Source organism: Populus nigra, chromosome 1, assembly GCF_951802175.1.
Source record: "Populus nigra chromosome 1, ddPopNigr1.1, whole genome shotgun sequence".
Classification (NCBI taxonomy): Eukaryota; Viridiplantae; Streptophyta; class Magnoliopsida; order Malpighiales; family Salicaceae; genus Populus; species Populus nigra.
Genome location: NC_084852.1, coordinates 36,787,362 through 36,809,645, shown reverse-complemented (window position 1 = coordinate 36,809,645; position 22,284 = coordinate 36,787,362). Strand labels below are relative to the sequence as shown.

The window sequence follows — 22,284 nt, the reverse complement described above, 5'->3', positions numbered from 1 at the left end:
AAGAACAACTGCTTTTTTTATAAAGAAAAGAATATAAAATGTATCAATCTCTATGGCTTTAATAATTGTCCAGTATTTAATAAAGCATCGACCATAAACATTTTAGGAACAATGCTTTGATGCAATATGAATCCCATAATTATAACTTTGTAATTTTCTTTGCAAAATATTTTTATCCCATGAACTTTATCTTTACTCTTGATTTATAAATCAAATATTAGATTCATTAATATAATATTGTATGAATTTTAAAAATAAATTAAACCTTTATTAATAATAACTATGTAACAAATATGTATCTACACAAGTGTAATAATATCACGTGTAACCAACTGATTGGATACAAGGCATATTAAACTAACAATGTCTTGGTCTTAGACAAAATGTAATACGAACCAAGCAGGTTCAAATTTGACTTTAAAATATATGATGACTAGTTTTGCGAGATCATGACTAGTTTTGTCAAATTTCTTTTTGGCCTATTTAGTTTTTCAATTGAATATTTTGATCTAAAAATTTATTTTCAATTGAGCATATAAGAGAGAGAAAGAGAGAGAGGGGAGTTGCTGAAATAGAAGAGAGAAAGTTGAAAATGTCTGATATTTATGAAAAAATCGATCGTTTTTGGTGTCAATGAGTTTCAATTAACGAGAGGAGTTTCATTTAGATATTTTCTCTCTTTATCTTGACAAAAAAAAAGACCGGGCTTGGAGTTTTTTTTTTCCACAACTTGATTTTGTTTTTGGATCAATTAAAGTATATTTTGAGCTTATAGATTAGCTTTTTGAAATTATAAAGGTGTTAATGAGTGAAAATATGTTGAAAATCCCTTTTTAGGCCAAAAATTTACCAGCCTCGATTTCTCAACCACTTTTCTTATTGTTGAATTCTAGATTCAAGATAATGACTAATTTAACTAATTTTTTAAAAAAAGGTGACATTTTATTTATCGTGACATTTTAAAAAAGGTGACATTAATTTACCCTCCACGTAACCTTTGGATCAATGTAACATCATCGTAGACTTGTGGTTCATGCCCGAGTAACCCAACCTTCATTCTCTCTCTTCACTACCATTTTCTCTCATATTATCATTAATGATATTGTTACATTATACTACTGCATTTATTATGCCCTGTTGTTGCATGGATTTTTTTTCTTGATTTTATCGGCACATATCCAAAAAAATTTCTGGAGAGCTCCATGTTTATTTTTCCCTTGGAAAAAAAAAACCGGCGCTTCGTAGCTAGTTTCAACCACAGCAAAACAAACGCTATGTGAAACAAAGAGCCCAGAGAATGTTTTCTCTTGGAAGGAGGAGAGGTCCAAAACTTGAGCGGCGTCGTATTCAAGGGGCGAATAACATGCAAGCTTGCCCATCAGGCTTTGGACTATTGGCCCAGTGTCATAGCTGGTGTAAGCTACATTACCGTGGTCTAAAAGGCCCAGTTTTCCCACTGGACTCGACCCGGACCTCTCTTTTTTGGAAAAACGAACGCATCTTCCTTCCCTTCCAACACCAAAAATTATTTGCGAAAAATTTGAATTATTTTCTCAGAGGCTTAACTAGCTACCAATGGCACCGTTCTCTTGAAGCGCCCCTCCCCCATCTTCCCTTTTTTTTTTTCGAGTCATTTCCACCCTTCTAATTTGTGTCTCTTGAATCACGAATTCTTCTCCGAGAGAAAATGGAGCGAAACCAAATGAACGGTCGGGTTTCACCTTCCAGCTCCGCCGACTGCGGTGGAGGCACTGCAAGATCCACTGCTTTGTCTCGTCTACCTAACTACAGCAGCCGAGCTGTTCAAGTGCGTGAAACTCTTTCTCAATTACTTTATAAAACCCTGAAGCCCTTCCTAGCTATTGTCCTACTACTATTTTTTAGGGTTTTAGGATCATTATTGCTTCACAAACTCACTGTAACAGATAGAGTTAACCTCAGCTCTCTCTTTTTTTTATGGTATTGTTGTTTGAAGCGTCATTGAATTTAAGTAAGCTTTTTTATTCAAGTAGTAGCTGCTTGTGATTATGTATTTATCTGCTTATAGTTAGTCCAATGGACCTCATTCCACGTTAATTTTCAATTATACAGCGGATTAGGGTATTTTCATTTTTGTTGTAGAGGGTGGGATCGAGAAACCAGTGAACGGAAATTTAGGTTTTGAACCATCATTGACAAGTGACAACTGAACTTTCCTCGGTAGGATTAGAGAACAATAAAATGTTATCGTTTGCTAATCAATTTATTTATTTTAGATATACCCCTAATACGATGAGGAAGAAGTGAAATTGTAGTACAACGAGGATTGTTAGTGGTCTGCTACTTCATACATTGTGTCTCTAGTTGTTTTTTTGCTTAACGGGCATGCTTCTTGAAACTGGATTTGATAGCAATTGTATGAGCTGCTGGCTGTTTGTTTTGACTAAGCTAGTAAAGGTTAAGACCCGTTATTATTTCAAAAGGATGTTTTGCGGGGACCAATTTTGCTTACACGAGTAATGCTATGAATTGACCTGATTGGATATTAGATCTAAATCATGGGTGTATAGAATGTTTGGCGTTAAAGTTCTCTTCTTGTCCAATTGTAACCAGTCCATGCTTGGGGATTTAAGTATTTGTGGTTTGGTTTTTTGCACTTCAGAACAGGGATATGACACACCTCTTGCTGTATATTCATCAGTTGCTTGGTCAATGAGAAATTTTATTTTTGTGTTGATTCTTATCACAGGAAGCATTGGAACACTTGGCATCTATTGATTTAATTGAGTTGTGCAGCGAAGCGAAAGTCGAGCGTTGCCGGGCAGCTAGAGATTTGAGAAGTTGTGGGCGCTATGTTCAGCATGTGTTGAACTCATGTGGCCATGCTTCCTTATGCTCTGAGTGTAGTCAACGGTGTGATCTTTGCCCAATTTGTAGAATACCTATTCCAAAGACAGGAATTAGGCTCAATCCTCGCCTTTACTACGAGTGCATAGAGGCTGGCCTTATTTCCAAAAGATGTGATGAAAGATTTCAGGAGAAAGAAGATGTGGACAATGAATTAACTGCTGACGTCCAACGGCTTTATTCTTTATTTGATGTTGCCTTGGAAAATAACTTGGTTTCTTTGATTTGTCACTGTATCCCTTTGCTGCATCTACCTTAGCCGCATCTATGTTTATTCACTTTTAAAAAATCGGTGCATTTGATTCATTTCTAGTATTTTTAAAATTCTGGCAGAGGCAATTCCCTAAAATATTATTTCTTCACTTTTTTTCCTTTGTTTCTAAATGGAAGCATTTGAACTGTAAAAGTGATATTTGAAATGTGAGCAGCCTAATACTTTTATTACTGTGTGACTGTCTAGGCATTCATGCTTTATAGATGATCTATTGTCATTTCTGAAATAAAATTCGGAAAAAAGATAAAAGGCTCCATGCTTGAACTTATGAATATCCTTAACATAAATTTAACAGATGTTACAGATATTTGTATGGATGAAAGTGCTGTGTCTAGCGATCCTGTCATTGCTTTCTTGTTGGATGAAGTGGTTGTCAAGGATTGGTGCAAGCGGACATTTAAAAAAATCACAGCGGAACTTCAAGTAATATGTATCCTCAAAACTTTTCAAATTTGATATTCTAAGGGTTGTTATTACTTTGTGTAATTGCATTTATATTGTTTGGGTGATCACCAAAGTGTAATAGTCTTAACATTTTGTTAGATAATCTTGAAGCAGAAGAAATGAAAACTAGGTTGAGTTTACTTCTTAAACTTTCTCTGCATTTGGCTGGAATATCCAATGTCCTTGAAGTTTTGGAATCATCATTTAAGGATAGTCTTTCAGCACGACTTCATGACTTGCAGCTCCTTCAAGAGAGCATTTCAAAGGCGAAACAGGTTTGGTTGCTTAAAGGATTGAGTTGTTAACAGAATGCTACCTTCAAGTGTTTATAGGTTCTAAACTTAGAACTTTTTCTGTAGTTCTTGCTTTCCTATATGTTGTTGTTCCATTGTACATAATGTCACCTAGTTCCATCCTTTCATTTCCCCTTGTGAATATTTTGTGATATTCTCTTCCAGTATTTTTAGAATCCCATGATCTATAAGTTGAACTTTTGAAAAGCCCACCATGCAATAAACTGGAGCTTGGAGTTCAGAAATGTCCTGAACATGTAGAATTCTTATTGCCTGTATTTTTATCATCATCATCATTGTTGTAATAATAATACTGACTTGATGATTTCTATTGAACTGAGAATAGCTTTTCTTCTTCTTCCACAAGTGTTATAGAAACCATAACATGCCATTTCATGTCTTCTATTGCTGCATGCGATTCTTAACCCATTTTATCTGCTGATTCTTGATTTTCAGCATATGGAGATTATAGCATGGTGTGCAAGACATCACTTTCTGGAGAATGTGAGGTCTCGTTATACCAATTTATCGTCATGGCGTTCTGTTGTCCATCAAAGGAAATCAGCTGCAATTAAGCGTTCATGGCCTGATGTAGCAAATCAATCTGCCAAGTCCAGCATGCTAGCTGGTTCTTTGTTCATTGAAGATGCTCTGGCCAATCTCAAGATAGAGCAGAATCATACGCAGGAGATGGGAGAAGAGTCAGAACTTGCACCATTGCAGAAGGATGGAGGGTTGTTTTGCAAGTCTAAGCTAGAGGGTTTGGAAGCATGCTATCCATTTGAAAATCTTCGAGCTGCTGTTGATGTACTCTTTTTACATGGGAGTTCAGATTTGGTGCTTGCAAAGCAAGCGATTGTATCCTTTATCTCTTTGATCCTTCTTAAATATGTTTCTGACAATTATATATTCTCATCTTGCGGAACGTAATGTCATCCTTTGTTTTCTTAACATAAAAAACAGTTTCTATATTATCTTTTTGATCGACATTGGACGATGCCAGATGAAAGTTGGCGACACATTGTAGATGACTTTTCAGCTACATTTGGTATAACCAGGCATTCATTATTGGAATCACTTACCTTCTATCTTCTGGACGATAACAACGAAGAAGCTCTGCAAGTAATTGAATGTCTACTTATTCTGATACTGAATTATTGAATTAATCTAATCATCTGTTTTATTTCTGATCAAGACAATGGATATAGCATTGAAAAACTGCATCAGGCTACAATTCTTGTTAGGAGTTCTTGTTATTTGTATATGAATTATGGAGTCTGACAGTTTAAGGATACAGAAATATAACAAACAAGTGAAATCTTTTAATTTAAGTTCACAAGTATATATATTTTTCACTTAATGTGTTGTTAATAATACAGCTTGTTGAAGCTACAAGTATCTGAATGAGGCTCTATTTAATTCCTACATTATTCAAAGTTTTTATTTTGTATTCTTCTAAAGTAAAAGATTCAGAGATTTCATTGGTAACAGGTAAAACTCTGTTACAAGAAAATTATACTCTGTGTTTGAAAATGTCCTATTGAGATCCATCAGTGCATTCTTTATGCTATTGCTTAAAATGCATAAAACTCTTCATATTCAATAACTTGTGGTGGCAGATATTCTGTATTGTTATACTTGTGTGTTGTAGCTACATTTTGGGAATGACTGCAGCACTTTTTCTAATCCTCTCATGAAATGAAATATGTGCTTTCCAAGTTCTTTTTTAGATGCTGACAGCTGCTCATTGATTTATGTTCCTCAGGAAGCTTGCAACCTTCTTCCTGAGATTTCAGGCCCATCAACTCATCCTAAGATTGCTCAAGTGCTATTGGAAAGGGAGAATCCTGAAACAGCATTGATGGTCTTAAGATGGTCTGGGCATGATGGATCTCAAATGGTTTCACTTAGTGATGCTGTTACTGCAATTCAGGTTAGGGTGGAGTGTGGACTGTTGACTGAAGCATTTATGCATCAGAGAATGCTCTGCACCAAAGTCAGGGAAAATAAGTTCAAGGCTGGACCACCTCGAGATGCTTCCGATGATCTTAAAGGTGAATGCAGGACCTGGGAAAACTGGGTGGAGATATTGGTGACAGAAATTTGTTGTCTCTGTATCAAGAATAATCTGGTAGATCGAATGATAGGGTTGCCATGGAATTTGGATGAAGAGAAATATCTTCATAAGTGTCTCTTGGATTATGCTTTCCATGACCCTTCAACTACTATTGGAAGCCTTCTTGTTGTATTTTATCTTCAGGTAACTTCACCGATCTTAATCAACTTTGAGTCAGGGTTTGAAACAAGATTGGCTCTTTTGTTGATGAATTTGTCACTTAAAAAGGGAAAAGAAAAGAAGATGTTGAACTGAATGTTTGATATGTTTAGTTTTGTGACCAACTTGGTTAATTTTCAATGTTCCCTTAACTTTGCTTTTACTCTTGCTTAACAATAATGGATTTTTAGGTTGGAGACTATTCTAGGATCAATGATATTTTTGTTTGGTCGAACTGTTGATGAGAGATTTAACTGTATGTTACTGAGTTGTTGTATTGCAATCATGTGTGCTATATAGTCCTAGTATTGGCACTGGCTCACCAAACTCCATATCAGGTACAATTCAAAAGTTATCATTTTCCTTTTCATGTGTTCATGTTTAATCAAAATGTTCTCACGGAGAAATTTTGGTTATAAATTGAAAGCAAAGTTCCTCCTACAGCTCATCAACCAAGCGAAGTCACTTGCTGCAAATGATTTGACAAATTCATCTCAATATCCTTTTATTTTTGAAAATGATGACTTTACATAAATAAAATTATTTGCAAAATGCCCCTACTATCTATTACCAACTGTTAGCGTTTCTTGACCTCTGGTACTGAAATGAAAGCAGGAGTAAGGTTGAAAATTAAATGAATACTGATGGAAGACAATTATATCTCATCTAATGTTTGTTTTAAGATCTGGATTTTAAAACCTGGAATGCTAGTGGTTAGTGCTCTAGAGCAATCCTCCACAGGGAATGCTATATCAAATAAATTGATGCTGTAACTTGTAATTTTGTGAATGATTTTGCTATAAAGTTCCACTTCTATTTATCCAATTTCTTATTACTTCTAGACTACTCGACAACCTGCTATCACATATATATTTCTCTGTTCCAGCGATACAGATATGCAGAGGCATACCATGTTCATTCTAAACTTGAGAGCATGGAGCAGGAGTTCATTTCACAAAATTCTGTCAGTGGAGAAGCTTTATCCAGAATAAGATCAGCTAGTCATCGCAGAGAAGAACTTGTTGTAAGTGGTTAAAATCATGTAGAAATTATGTGTGCCTTCTGTATTTTTGCCAAAAAGAAGTATGCTTTTGATCGGTTCAGGTTTATTCTGTTGAAAGGAGCGTTAAATATGAGGTTGTTATTGATTTCAAGTCTTATTTTTTTTAATCTAATCTTCAAAACCAGAATAGCGGTCAATTAATTTTTCCAAAAGCACTCACTCAGAAGCACAAAATTAAAGCAACTCTATGGGAACTCTTAAGGGCTAAGTTTTAGGTGCTGCGGTGTTGGACCAGCTAGGAGTGCCTAACTGATACTAGGTTTCTTAGAGTGAAATCATTGTCTATTAATGCAAATTGTAATATAACTTACCTGCATTACTATTGTCTGGGAAGAAATCATATTAGGGGGTGTTTGGGAGTGAGTTTCAACCTGTATTTCGTCAAAATTTGAATTTGTTTTTTTTTTTTTTTGCTTCAAAATAATATTTTTTTACTGTTTTTGAATTGTTTTGATGTACTGTATGTCAAAAATGAATTTTAAAAAATAAAATAAAAAAATAATTTGAAAAGTAACCACTACTACAACCTCAAACACCCTTTAAAGTAATTGACCATGATACATTCATTAAACAGGTCCAATCCATTCAGTTGCTGCCAAAAGTTCAACAGGAACAAGTTAAGACTGGAAAATTGCCACCTGAGGTCCATAGGACATCTAGAGAAGAAGTTGAAATTCAAGAAAGGGCTGATCTTCCCCTGGTGCAAGAGCCAAAGTCAAGCAGTTTATTGGTTTCATTGCCTGCGAGTTCTTCTTTTGTTTCGCTGACAAATCATAACATTATGCTCAAACCATCATCTCTTGAAACTCCACCAAGATTTGGTGCATCTATCAAGAATCCTCACATGGAACTGGGTAACCATGGCTCCTCATCAGTTCTCCATCAAAGGTTATCTAGCAGTCCAGAAAGAACTCAGAAGCGTCGAGTTAGTGTCAACAAAAATTTCAAATTTGATGGCATCTCAACTCCTATGATGCATCATGGTAGTCACATGAATACCACACCATTAAAAGAGACCAGCAGAACTTCATTAGAAGTGCTTCCAAACAGTAACCTGCTTCACAATTTATTCGACAAAATGTCACCAGAGAGGGAACAAAATGGGTTCGTTAAGCAATTACGAAATACCAGTCCTCCATATTCCCATAGGATTACAGCTAATCCAGTGCCTTTGTTTGGCAGCAATAATGGTTTACCTAATGATACAAACGGTGGACCTAGAACTAAGAGCTCTAAAGATGATCTGATGGACATAGCTTGGAGGTAAACAATTTTTTTTCCCTTTGCCTCTTCTTACTCTCTTCTAATGCTTCCTTGTGAAATTATTCTAGTTCAAAAATACCCATTCTCATCCTTAAAAAGCTTTATTTAATTGCAGTGCAATGCTCTGTTCTCATTCTGCTGTATCTATGTTTCCCTTATATTTCAGTGGTAGAGAGGAGTTCATTGTTGATGAAAGGGAGGTGAATGATGGGCTGAGATGGAGAACTGATGAAACCAGTGACGAGGAAGAAGAGCATGTTCCAGAGAGAGTTGTTGGAGTTGGTTCTTATACAGCAACTGCAAGGAGAGTTAGAAAAAGTAGATTTTCCAGAAGATGAACATTGTTGTTCTTTCTTTTTGTAACGTACAGGTGCCCCCAACCTTATATGGTGGCATCTCAGGATATGGGATAAGCAGGAAGTGCAAGAAGTAGCAGTGAAATGAAGCCATGAATTTTATTTTTTTATTTTGAGGGGCTGCACTGCTAAGATTTCCTGGTTTTGATGAGGTATATAAGCCTACAGTATACTGATTCATAGTTTTTGGACATGGAGTATGAGATTCATGCCATCTTCTTTGCTTCTTTCTGTTGTGTTGATCAAGTATGATTTTTTGGTGTTGGCCACATTTTTGTATCTTGAGAAGTAATTCAGGTTCTGCTTCATGTACTCAAAATGTCAAGGGAGATATCTCTGACAGTTACTCTTAGATTTTGAAAAACACTCAATTTTACAGGTGGCTTTTACAAACTAGAGTCTTTCAAGAAGGGAAGATTTACTTCTTTTTCTCTTCACCTTTTGCAGAATGCAGTGTGATTTTTGCAAAGATTTCACTGAATTCTGCCAAAAATAAAAGGAAGCAATTTCACCTTTTTCTTAGCTATCGCTCTCATACCATGATTGAATTCTGTGTGGTTTTTGCAAAACTATTAAATTAGATGGTTAAAATTCAAAATTGTTTAGTTATATTTATATGATGTGGTAAAGGCTCTCTGACTCTTGCGCTATAATGGATTCTGCTATCATTTTGGCCCTGCAAGAAAAGGCGTTTGGTCAAAGCAGGAGAGCAAGAGAGAGACGGCGGCACGAGACCTCTCCTCACCCGATCGCATATCTGCAGCCATTTCAATCCGTCAGGTGACTCAGGTCTTCATTTCCTCTCCTTTCTCTCACAACTCTTATTTTCTATTTTTGCCACGTTTTAATGTAATATAAAAATAACAGACTTATTATATTTATTTTACTTATATAAAAAAATATCCTTCAATTTGCTTTGATTTCTTCGATCTAACTTGACATAAATACCTATACAAATATGTAAAGAAGCCTAAACCCCAACTAAATAGTAGAATAGACTAGAAACCTTCTAGTAATGGTAGGTGGAACAAGGATACATGCATCCAACTAAGATCCATGAAAAGGCTACTCACATACAACTTCGTAATCTTCATTCCATTTTGGATGAATGTTTCTATCATATTTCTAAAATCAACATCATAAACAATCGGTATTAAAAGATATTAATGTTCCTCAATAAGACATCTTCTAGTTATATCTATTTTAACATCATTATAATTCAACTCAAGTTTTTCACGTATAACTCTTTTAGTATCTTTAAATGACATGCCTCTGGTGTCATTTAAGAATGTTCTGGGGGGGTGATTTTGGTGTTTTAACGGTAGAAATACTGGTAGAGACGAGGAGGGTGATTTTGGTGTTTTAATGAAGGATTAGACAATGTTTTGGGGGATTTAGAGGTTGTTTTCTCATGGTTTTTTTTTTCGGGTTCTAGGGTTTTATTATATTAGGAGTGGCGACCATGAAAAAAAAAAGTTGTGTTTATATATATATATATCATAATTACGATTCAGAATTGTAGTTTTCTTATGAAATCGCGATTCAGAATATTATTTTTTATTTAAACTATTTTTATGGATAACGGCTCTTTAATAACCATGATTCAAAATAACGAGTACGTAAAAACTATGTTATTTCCCTGAAAATTTTTAAAACTGTGTCATTTTCTCTTAATTATTTAGAAATTATGTTAGTTTTAAAAAAAATTGATTTTTTTGCTTCAAATTAATTTATTTTATATTTTTGAATTATTTTGATATGTTGATATCAAAAATAAATTTTATAAAATAATAAAAAAATATTTTTATATATTTTCAAGTTAAAAATATTAAAAAAAAAACAACCTAAGCTCTTACAAACACCCTCTTGTTACTATATACTGGCCCCTTAATTTAATATTCCTTTAATTTGAGGCATTCCTTCCCTCCTTTCCTTCCTTGAAAACTATCAATATTTCATAAAGCCTTTTGTACCCGGGAAATAGTGCATTCTAAAAAGTGATACTCTCTCTCTCTCTCTCTCTCTCTCTCTCTCTCTCTCTCTCTTGTTTTTTCCTTTTTTGAGATATGCAATATTTGTGCCCCTGTAGTCAAGAGTTTTAGGTATTCTTGCGATTCATAAATCATGACTATGCTCGGATTTATAAAGGAAATTTATGGTGAAGCAGGGGAGAGAGGACAGAGGACCCAACCATTAATAAAAAATATTTATAAAGGATTTATTAATTAATGGCTGAAGAACCATTACATGGTAAAATAAAGAGTAGAGGGAATAATAGGATGTTTCAATAAAAAAATTACAGGGACCAGATTGGGTAAATCTTATTAATAAAATAGAAGAGTTTCTGACGAGGCAAGGTTTGGAGTGAAATTTGCCTCGGTTCCTTTATGAAAATCATATTAATGTATAATGAAATTGAAAAAAAATAAAATTTTAAAAAATAAAAAAATAATAAATTACAAAAAATGCCACATTACCAGAGCCACCGGCAAATGGAAAATTCACGAAAAACGTCACTTTTTTTTACCGTAAACTCACTGTTCAAAAACACTATTTTCAAAATTAATGAACCAAATAGTATAGTTGCCTCCAAATTATTCTTGTCATTTTATTTTTTATTTTGTTATCAATGCAACATACTCTATTAAATTTTATGGGTTTAAATTTTGAGATCAATATTCATGATAATTTATTAAAAATTTTAATATATTAAACCAATGTGATAGTTCTTAAAACTATTTGAGAAAAAACTTAATCTAAAAAAAAGTGACCCAAGAATTTCTTTATTATTGAAAAAGAAATATTTGTAAAAAACTTCTTCAAAATGGTCTCTTATTTGATTTATATCCCATGAAACAGAAAAGCACAAGAATCGATTTTTTTTTTTATGTCTAATGAAAATTTGAAATAAATTTTTGTATACGTTTGATTTCTGATGGAACTCTACGGATAAATATAGAGGTTCAGGATCCTACGTACCAAAAATAAAATAATTTAAAGTAAATAAAAAAATTTAAAAAATTTAAATTTTATCAAGTTTTTTTTAAACACAAAAATAAATAAACGTGCTCTGAAGGTCACAATTAACGAGAGAATTCCCTGCAACTTATTTTTTGGGATATTTAAGATTGCGGTGATGTATACTTTTTAAAATAGTTTATTTTTTATAGTGGTCTCAAAAACATTAAAAAAGTATAAATTAATTGACTTTTCAAGTTAAAAATACTTTTAAAAAATATCTAAAAAACCAAAAATTATGTCAAACACCCCATATATTCACACTGATATGGATGGATATGAACAAGAAGAGTTTGTATCAATATGTATATTAAGTTTATTCTTATTTTTAAAATAATTCTCCTTAACATGTTAATCATATTACATATTATCGTGGATTAAATTCAAGAATTTTTTTAAAAAATTAATTTTATCCTTAAACTTTTATTTGGCATGATTTAATTATTTTGAATTCAAATTAGCACTTAAGTACATATAGTTTTTTGAAAGGATAGTTGAATTGAAAAATAAAGAGTTGGAGTGAAAAAGCGGATGAAATAAATGATGACTTTAAAATTTATTTTAAATGTTTATTGTTGTCCCTCATTTTCTTTTTGCTCTTGTATTAATTATCACTTTAATTTTTAAAAACTTAATTTTATTTCAGATCGATTTAGATGTTTTTATTTTTATTTTCTGAGATCATAGATTAGTTTAATAATATTATATTAGAAGAATCTTCTGAATTTGTTCTGGGATTTAAGTGAAATAATGTTAAGTGTGCATGCTGCTGAGTGAAACTTGAAAGAGAATTTAGCCTACAAATACACCTTGGGGGGATGTTCTGTTCCAAGTGGGGCTTCTGTACCAGAAAAGGGTATTTTGCTTGTGTTTGCGTCTGGCAGGAAATTACTACAACAGTGTCAGAGTAACAAGAATAGTTCCAGGGAATTAAATGCAATCCGACAAAACCCTAAGCTTGCTTGTAGACAACCGCATCTTTTATTTCGAGAGGGACAGATATTCTGTCATCTGGGTGTGCTGCGATTAACTTCCATCACGCAGCGGTTTGTTTTGCTGGTAGGAATTTTATTCATTTGGAATGTTCTAGCAGCACAGCAAGTCCATGATGGAGATTAGATCCCACAAAACCGAAGCAAGAGTCTTTGGTTTTGGTCTTGGTTTGTGATTAAGAAAATGCTTTATGTTTGGTCATACCATTCTTGCTCCGCTGTATTTCGAAAAAAAAAAGAAAATCTAATCCGGATGGTTTCAGTAGTTGCAATAAAAAAACATGAAAAACACACTGTGGTGTGGATATCCTTAGGTTTTAATTTGGGTGGAGACCCACAGGTCAAAAGAAGCCGGCGGCCGCGGATAAGGGAGGGACGGAGGGACGGAGGTGATGGATAGGCATTACAATACTCTATTATATTAAGATCCTAATCTTAGATATTATATATGCGATTCCACGCTAGAATATGCCGTACCCAAACCCACTTTAATTACCACGTCCACGTGGGATACTGAGATCACTTTAGGATCTTACGATCGATCCTTCTCTGCACACGTGTACATCCAGATCCGCCCCTCGTGTTTGCGGTGCAGATTACAACGGGCTTGAATTAAAGTCCATGTGTATCACCCTCTCTGCTAGAGAAATGGAAAACATTATGCCATTATGGTGATTAAATTTTTTAAAAAATATTCAAACTCTTTTCCCTTTCTTTTTTTAAAAATTCTACCTCCGAATATTTTCTTTCAGTTTTATTTTTTATTATTTTATTAATTTTATATCGATCTTTTAATTTTTTTTTATAAAACTATCTTGGTCTCAAATAAATCCCAATATTTAATTGGCACTTAATTTTCATAATAATTTATTTATATTATTTTATAATTAAATAAAAAATTATTTGAAAAATAATTTTTTAAAAAACTATTTTAGTCCATAGTAAATTTTATAATTTAAACTAATCTAATATATTATTATTTTAATATTTAAATATTTAAATAAAAATAATGTAGTTTCCGCTAAATGCCACTAATCCCAATATTTAATCGCGTGTTAATCGTGTGATTCGTGTCACTTTGTTATCTTCTAAAATAACACCAGTCCCTTTTATTTTTATTTGCTCACAATTTCTCGAGATTTTTTAGCCCTTCTGGTATGGATTTGATATAATAATAATAATAATAAGGTTTTGTTTTTTTAATGAAATTTGTATTCTTATTTTATTTATTTACTAACATGGCATCTCATTAATGACATTAATTTTAAATATGATCTTAGATGTCGGTCGGTGTATATATATGATTACTTAATGAGCATAAGCATATTAATATTTGACCAACACATTTACTTATTCAGACACTTTATCGTACGGAATTTAAAAACTGAACAAACAAAAAGATTAGATATTCAGCTATGAAATCATATAAGATAATGCGTTCAAAACCACAATTATCCCTTTTAAAATATATAACTATAATTCAAGATTTCTTTTTATTTACTCAATCACTTTTATTTAACCATTTACGCATGGGACTTTGAATAATATTCCAAGTTTTATACCAAAAAGGCACTGCGCAGATGTAAAATACATTGGTCCACGGCGTGTTCTTTCACGTCTACCTTGACATAATTTTGAGATTAGCCTTTTGCCTTTTTGGTGTCGGCAATAATAGTCGTAGCATGTAGATATCACTCATTGTTTTTCAAAATATTTTTAATTTATAAATATATATATTTTTTAAATTTTATTTTTAATATTAACACATCAAAATAATTTAAAAATAATTTTTTTTTAAAAATAATTTATTTTTTCAACGACCACCACCTAGTTGCCAAACAGGTTTGTAGTTTATTAGGCAACGATAATTCTTTGGAAGCTCCCATATATATATATATATATATATATATATATATATATATATATATATATATATATATATATTGACGGAAATTACTAGAGGGAAAACTGGAAAAGGAAATCGATGAACACGGTCTTCCTTCTTTGAGAAAAAAAAACTCTACGAAAAAGCCAGCTAGTGAGAAGAAAAATGAGAGCTGATGTCTTTTTGAATATATTTTATGAAGACATAATAGGTAGATTTTAATACATTACAACAATATCTAAATCGTGTGGGAGAATCACTGTTCCTCACACATAATTCACCGTAGATCATAACAGTAATTCACAGTATTTTTTTTTTGCAAACTTTTTCCTTTTTTTTGTTTCAAAATTATTTTTGTTGATTTTACTTTTTAAATATTGATCTGGTTAAAATTTTTACTTTGTAATTTTTTTTTAAAATACTGTGGATTGCTGCAATGCTTTTCCACATAGTTTTTCTAATTTATTTCTTTATTTTTTAAAATTATATTTGTCAATTTTTTTTTAAATCATATGAGGAAAACGCTGTAGTTTTACTCACAAAACACTGTGGATTGCTACAATATTTCTCTAAATGGTTTTTTATTTTATTTTATTGAAAAAAGCGCTATAGTTTTCCTCACAAAACATTGTCAACTGTTGCAACGTTTTTTCTCATGGATTTTTTTCCTTCCAAAATTATCTTTGTTGGTTTTTTTAATATTAAGTTGGTAGAGAATTTAGCTTTGTAATTTTTTTTGCTTTTTATTAACTGAAAAGCTAAATCATGTGGTTAAAGCACTGTATCTTTCCTCACAAAACACTGTAGATTGTTACAAATTATTTTGTTCAGTGTCTAAGTTTTTGATCACCAACACAATTTTTTTTCCGTCATGAAATATTTGCTCCATCATACCTTTAATTTTTATTACTTATCTAGCACTGGTTCACAATTATAACACTATCAAATATATTTATTTTATAAGCCAGTAGCAACACGCGGACGTTTCATTTCATTAGCTTTGATTCAAGGTTGACTCCCGGATAATGGGTGTGGATTGCTTACATGGTCCACCTGTTTTAAAAAAACATTTATTATTTTTAATGTTTTTAACGGGTTAGTATTAAAAATAAATTTTAAAAAATAAATATTATTTTAATATATTTTTAAATAAAAAATATTTTTAAAAAATAATATTATCACGCTAATAAATACTATCATCCTAGCATTTAGAGAAAACTTTTAGCGGACTGACACTCTCACCATAGCATATATTCTAGGAGTATTCTTTTTTTTTTCTTTTAATATTTTTTATTAAAAAATTAAACATAGTTTTCTCTTTTTATTCATACATCGAACCATCTTGATCAGCACAAATCACCACGGAATAGGATCGATCGTCATCGTTCATATTAGCTGACCTACATTGGATATATCGAATGAAAAGCTGTAATTAAAGTTTTTAAATATGGATTAACGTGTTCATTAATTAATTACAATATTAACAATCAAGTCAGTGTGCCTCGCTGATGGTTTTTTGGTTGATTTGTTAACATGTTTAACATGTTGATTATCATATCAATAAAAAATTATTTGAAATTGATAAATATAATATAGATATAACGTATTCCAACACAATATATAGAACCTATTGTCATGTTCGTCGCTCTTATTTTTCATCCTTTTTAACTGATTTTTTTTTGTTTTTTCTTCTAATAAAATAACAAATTTAGAAAAATAAAACCATTGAAAAACGTCAAAATAAATACAATAAGCATTATTTTAACCCAAGCCATCGAAAACAAAATTTCTCAACACTAAGAGTGTATAAGGTAAAAAAAGTAAATGTTCTCAATTTATACACAAATAATTACAATATTATAGGATGGAATTCAATTAGTTAGATTTTGAGTTTATTTTTTAAAAATTACCTGTTTGAATCTTATAAATCTCAGTACCATTGGAAGGTTATATCATTATTAATTTTAAAATTTATAAAATTGATCGAGATATAGACAAATTAATTCAAATATCCATGTTAATAATAATAATAAAAAAATCCTGAAAAATTTTCACCATCAAACAATAAAATATATTTTAATTATTTACGTGTGTCTTTAATTGTCCATTACTATCATTGATTACTACTTAATAACACGCAATTAAATTCGGAATTTGCTATTCTTTTTTTTTCTCCTTTTTTGCCGTTTGTAGTTTACATCCCTTTTCTTTGATCGAGAACCTGCTGGAATATATGGTTAACTTGTACAATGACCCGAGATCTTCATTTAATAAAAAACTATAAAAATAAGTAAGATATATTTGTTAATTATATTTTATAAAATTAAAATTATCCTCATTTAATAAAAAAACACAAATAAAAAATAAAAATTGCTCAAAATCCAAAAAAATAATAAAAACATATTTTTAAAAATATCATTTATAATTATTCTAAATATCTCCATTCAACTTTAGCTAAGTCTTCTTTGACCACCACTCACAAATCCTCCCTTACAAGTTACAAGAAAGAAAGAAACAACTACTACACTGAAAAGACCATGGTCAAAGTAAACTAATAAGTCCCAGTTATTGACCAGATCAACGGCCAATAACATAAAATCAAAAACATCCTGCGAAGCAGGGAATAACTTTGTGCTCCTATATCTAAAAATAGTGAAGACCTAAACTATGGATATTAAGGATATTGTCTCTCTCCCTCTCTTTTATCCCCGCTCTCTCTCTACAGTCTGGAAAAACAAAAACAAAAAACACTCTTTTCTATTCGGGTCATGCTATTCGAATCCTATTAGATCCGGATAAAACCAATTTCTAATAACCTGAACCAGATTCATAGATGACGAGACGGTGCTCGCATTGCAGTCACAACGGGCACAACTCCCGGACCTGCCCCAACAGAGTGGTCAAGTTGTTTGGGGTCCGATTGACTGACGGGTCGATCAGGAAAAGTGCCAGTATGGGGAATTTAAGTCTTTATACAGGTTCTTCTAATATGGGTGGACCCCATGCTTCCGGGTCCAACAATCCCGGATCCCCTGGTGATACTCCTGATCACGGCGCCGCCGCCGCCGCCGACGGTTATGCTTCTGAGGATTTCGTTCCTGGGTCTTCTTCAAGTCGTGAGAGAAAGAAAGGTTCTATTTTAATTTTTTGAAGTAGTTGTTTGGCTAATTAATTGTTTCTTTTTTTTCATGATTTGATTTTGTGATAATTAGTTTAGAACCTGGTTATGATTTATGAGATTGTTTTTCTAATTTTAAATGTTTAAAATTGTGTTCTTTTATGCTTACATTTGAATTTCGTTTCATAATTACTGTTGGTTTTTAACTGGTGGTACTTAGTGAATAATTAGAGTAGCTCCTTAGCACTAGCAAGTGATCTGTACAAAATGAGATGAAAAAAAAAAACAGAATACCATCCTTTCTTTATTTATTTTGTTGAGATAAACATGTGCAACAAGGGTTTTTTTTTTAATTATTATTTTATATAGACACGCAGGCTTTATGTATAAAAAGAGAATTTAGTTCATTGAAGTTTCGGAGAAATAAAGTCTTATTCTGTTTAAGAGATTTTAGGATTTTGTTTTGTTTACTGGAAACAAATTAGAGGTTGAGATGTTGAATCTTTTTAGTTTAGTGTTATGCTTGTTATTATTGTCTGTAGTCATTTGTCTGGTTGCTGGGATAGCCGAGGACAAGGAAAGAAAATAATGCTTGGAATATGATGCTTCTTTTTTACTATGTTTTTCAGAAAGTGATGGGCTTCGCGTAAATAAGCAACTAGTGTTCTTGGGCACATTCTAGTGTTGCTTTATTTGTTCTGTGTCCCATTCCCCATGTATGTGGAAGAAACCTTACTGGAGTGGGATCTTTCACTGAGATTACTATAATCCTTCGAGGCCTTATCGTAAAAGAACATAGAAGTATGAGAACTTCTAAAGTTTTTGCTATTTTGTTTTTAGCTAGGCTCTCATGGAGTGATTAGTTATTTAAAGTCGCAATAGTTGACTGATTGTTTTGTTTCTTGTAAGAATGTCTGCCTCTTTTAAGAAAAAAAACATTAATCTTTAGAAAATAAAGCCCTGCCATTCAAAATGCTGAAATAAAAATAAACCCTGAACTTCCCCTGGTAGTATGGGAGTCCCATAACCCCCCATACACTGGTAGTACGGATGAATATTTCCGTACAGGAAATGCTTTGATTAACAGTGTGCTTTTCAAACTATAAATGATGTTTGTTGTGCCAAATAATCGTGCAGGTTTCTGAGGAAAGTATGGTGTCAGATTTATATGTTTCTTGTATTGGCATATGCACTTTTTAATCCTGAATGACTAATAATAAGCGGTGCAGGTGTTCCATGGACTGAAGAGGAACATAGGATGTTTCTACTTGGTCTGCAGAAGCTTGGTAAAGGTGACTGGCGAGGAATTGCTCGTAATTATGTTATATCGAGGTCTCCTACTCAGGTGGCTAGTCATGCGCAGAAATATTTCATCAGGCAAAGCAATGTGTCAAGGAGGAAGAGACGCTCCAGCCTGTTTGATATAGTTGCTGATGAAGTGAGCACCGTGTTTTCTTTATTGTATATCTGAGTAATGAATCACATTTTAGTGCAGTTTCATACTCCATGCCACATTCAAATTATTTCTTTACACTTAATCACGATTAATCTCCATGCGTCTCCTATTTCCATGTGATCATTTTTTTCATGCATTCAAGTTTACAACTTTTTTTTTATTCTTCCTCTCAAAGTTGTCTGATGTATGTTATGTATTTGCAGCAGCTAGACACTCCAATGGTATCACAGGACTTCTTGTCTACCAACCATCCAAGGGTTGATACACAAACTGATAATCCACTGCCTGCTCCTCCTCCATTGGATGAAGAATGCGAGTCAATGGATTCTACCAACTCCAACGAGGGAGAACCCCTCCCTCCAAAGCCAGATAGCTCACAGCCTGCTTATCCAGTAGTATACCCAGCTTATCTCTCACCGTTCTTCCCATGTTCTTTTCCATTTTGGTCGGGATGCAGTGCGGAACCCTCAAAGACAGAGACACACGAGGTTCTGAAGCCAACGGCAGTGCATTCAAAAAGCCCAATCAATGTAGATGAGCTGGTTGGCATGTCAAAGCTGAGTTTAGGAGAATCTATTGGCGATGATGGCTCCTCTTCTCTTTCCTTAAAATTACTTGAAGGGTCATCCAGACAATCTGCTTTCCATGCTAATCCAGCCTCTAACAGTTCAGGCATCAACAGAAGCAGCAGCCCGATCCACGCAGTTTAAAGGTAGCTTTGCTGAGATTGAAAATGTAGGTTATCCAAGTGCTGATGAGCTTCACAGCTTACTGTCTATACGAGACTAATAATGTGGAGGCTGGTTTGGGTTCCAGTATAAATTCGTTCGTGGGAGTATTGTAATAAGTATTAGCATTATTTTAAGTATTAGGATCAACTTGTTCAAGCTAGTATTTTTGTAGGCTGTAGCATCTTGTCTAAAGTTAATTGAATCTTTTAACACACTCTGCCCATTTTTATTATGTTTGCTGCACCTTCCTCAATTTTTTCACTGCTGCTTGAAGATGACAGACAGCAAAATCTATGCAACATCAAAATACAAGTCCAGAATGTGCCTCCATCTACATGCATGACAGAATGCAGTTCTTGAATTTTTAATCCTTCTAAATAAATAATTTCTGTTGCTCACTGTAGTTTTCATAAAAAAAAAAAACGAAGCAATAAATAAAAAAAACTAATCGGCCCGATGGGTCAACTACCATACCTTCCACGGTCTCTCTTCCAACATTAAAAACAAGCTAGAAACAAACATCCTCCAGCAAAAGAAAGGCAGGCAAGAAAAAAAAAAAAAACAAAATCATCATGGATCAAGAAAAAACACACAGCCCCTCATAAATCTCTGCTTTATAGTATTCTCTCGCTCTGTCTCTCTCTCATCCCCTCACTATTTTCCTATTCATTCCCTTTTTTTTTTTTTATTAAGGTAACCCCAAATTCACTTCTTGCCAAAACCCTTAAAAAAATAACCTGAGTTAAATTCTAAACCCTAAACCAAACCAAGAAGATAAATTCCTCTGGTATTTGATGATTTTTCTCGGTTGGTGAGAAAACTGTAGTAGGAGAAACCAGAAAGGACATTGGATTTATTGGACTTGTGAGGATTGGAATGTCTAGCTCAGCTAATACTGTTAAAACTGTGATAGATTTCAGTAGAATCCCAAATTGAGATTTCTGAGACTTGCAAAGATAATTCCCAATGGAAGACCAGCTAAGGTTGAGTAATAGCCTTATTTTTTCATCTCAATTGTTGAGAAACGTAAGCTTGCATGATATTTTTTAAATCATTTTCATGCTGTTTTTTGAGTGCCAGGGCATTGGAGAATATACCTAACGAGCTTTAATGTCTCTCTGCTTTTTAACATCAATTAATAAAGGATACCAAATTGCTTAATTTTTTTTTTAATATGCCTTGCCTTTGGTTGTTTTGGAGAATAGGTGTATCATATTTCTTCCATTGAATACTCACTCTTTATTTAGCATGTGCATCTCTATGGCCGACGTCATCAATATTTCGTCGCCGGTACCTTCTTCTATTTGAGCTATAGACTTCAGGGTTTTTGCATCACTATGGTGCAATGTGAATATGGATTTCACCTGTATAAATTATTTGAATGATAAATCTTCTTTGTTTGATAGCCTCAAACTGTGTGAATCTATACTGTCCGGGATTGATGGTAATATTAATAAATGTTTATATGCTTAAGATGAAGATTGCAGAACCACTGTTTGGATTTACAAGAATGGTGATGAGGACAGAGTGTTAGATTCATTCCAGCCTGATGAACAACTAAAAACAAAAAGAAAATTTCATATGTTAGGAGACGCCAGGATGTATACAAGGCCCTTGGACCTGGTTCTGAAGCTCAATCAGCCACTGTCTTCACATTTGGAAGCCTTTTCACTGCTCCTTACAAAGGTTCAGAGCTACATAATAATATCCACAAAGAACGAAGCGATCAAAGGATACAATCTTTGATTGGAAACAGTGAATTTCTTCCCTTTGTTCCTGAAATCCTAAGTGCAGGAAAGAACTTTACTTTAGAGACCATAAAGGCTCCTTTTCTTTGTGCCAGCTCAGGTTGTTGGACGGACAGTTTAAGAACCACTGGAAGGCCACATTTCTGAGCTTAAAGAAATAGTTACAAGTTTTAAAGCAGAGTGGATCTCAACTTGTACATATTTTTGAAATGACTGATCTTCCTCGACGTAATTGAACTGGAAGTTTCTTGGGGGACCTGGCTAGTGACTCGGACCATTTTAAGCTGACTTTCTGAGAGAAGAAGATGGACTGGTCAAGAAAACAGCCATGAATCTTGCAGTTGCTGGGCATGGCCTGCGGTTTGGATCTGTTCAGAGGAGTCTTAATGGGGAGAGGAAGATGAAGATGAAGATGGATTGTCCACATCAGAGATTACTTGACACACTTCTGTACATAGAGGAAAGTGTTTGCAGTTGTGCTT

At 33.3% G+C, this 22,284-nt stretch overlaps 2 protein-coding genes across 3 annotated transcripts; both read left to right on the top strand.

Annotated features, from left to right (window-relative positions):
• Positions 1-1,505: 1,505 nt before the first annotated feature.
• On the top strand, positions 1,506-9,081 carry LOC133673542 (E3 ubiquitin-protein ligase HOS1-like). The gene is made up of 10 exons (XM_062094411.1): positions 1,506-1,807; positions 2,729-3,119; positions 3,456-3,590; positions 3,704-3,879; positions 4,354-4,755; positions 4,861-5,019; positions 5,663-6,157; positions 7,059-7,196; positions 7,810-8,498; positions 8,665-9,081. Exons 1-10 carry the CDS (start codon positions 1,688-1,690, stop codon positions 8,834-8,836), a joined length of 2,877 nt encoding a protein of 958 aa, XP_061950395.1. The 5' UTR covers positions 1,506-1,687; the 3' UTR covers positions 8,837-9,081.
• An 8,330-nt stretch (positions 9,082-17,411) lies between these two features.
• Positions 17,412-20,286, top strand: LOC133705598 (transcription factor KUA1). Of its 2 annotated transcripts, none has more exons than XM_062131006.1 (3): positions 17,412-17,880; positions 19,097-19,305; positions 19,530-20,286. In XM_062131006.1, the coding sequence occupies exons 1-3, from the start codon at positions 17,583-17,585 to the stop codon at positions 20,031-20,033; spliced, it is 1,011 nt and encodes a 336-aa protein (XP_061986990.1). In that variant the 5' UTR covers positions 17,412-17,582; the 3' UTR covers positions 20,034-20,286. The 2 variants fall into 2 exon arrangements, with proteins under 2 accessions (XP_061986990.1, XP_061986910.1); XM_062130926.1 differs by having other exon boundaries at positions 17,413-17,880; positions 19,527-20,286.
• Positions 20,287-22,284: the final 1,998 nt, after the last annotated feature.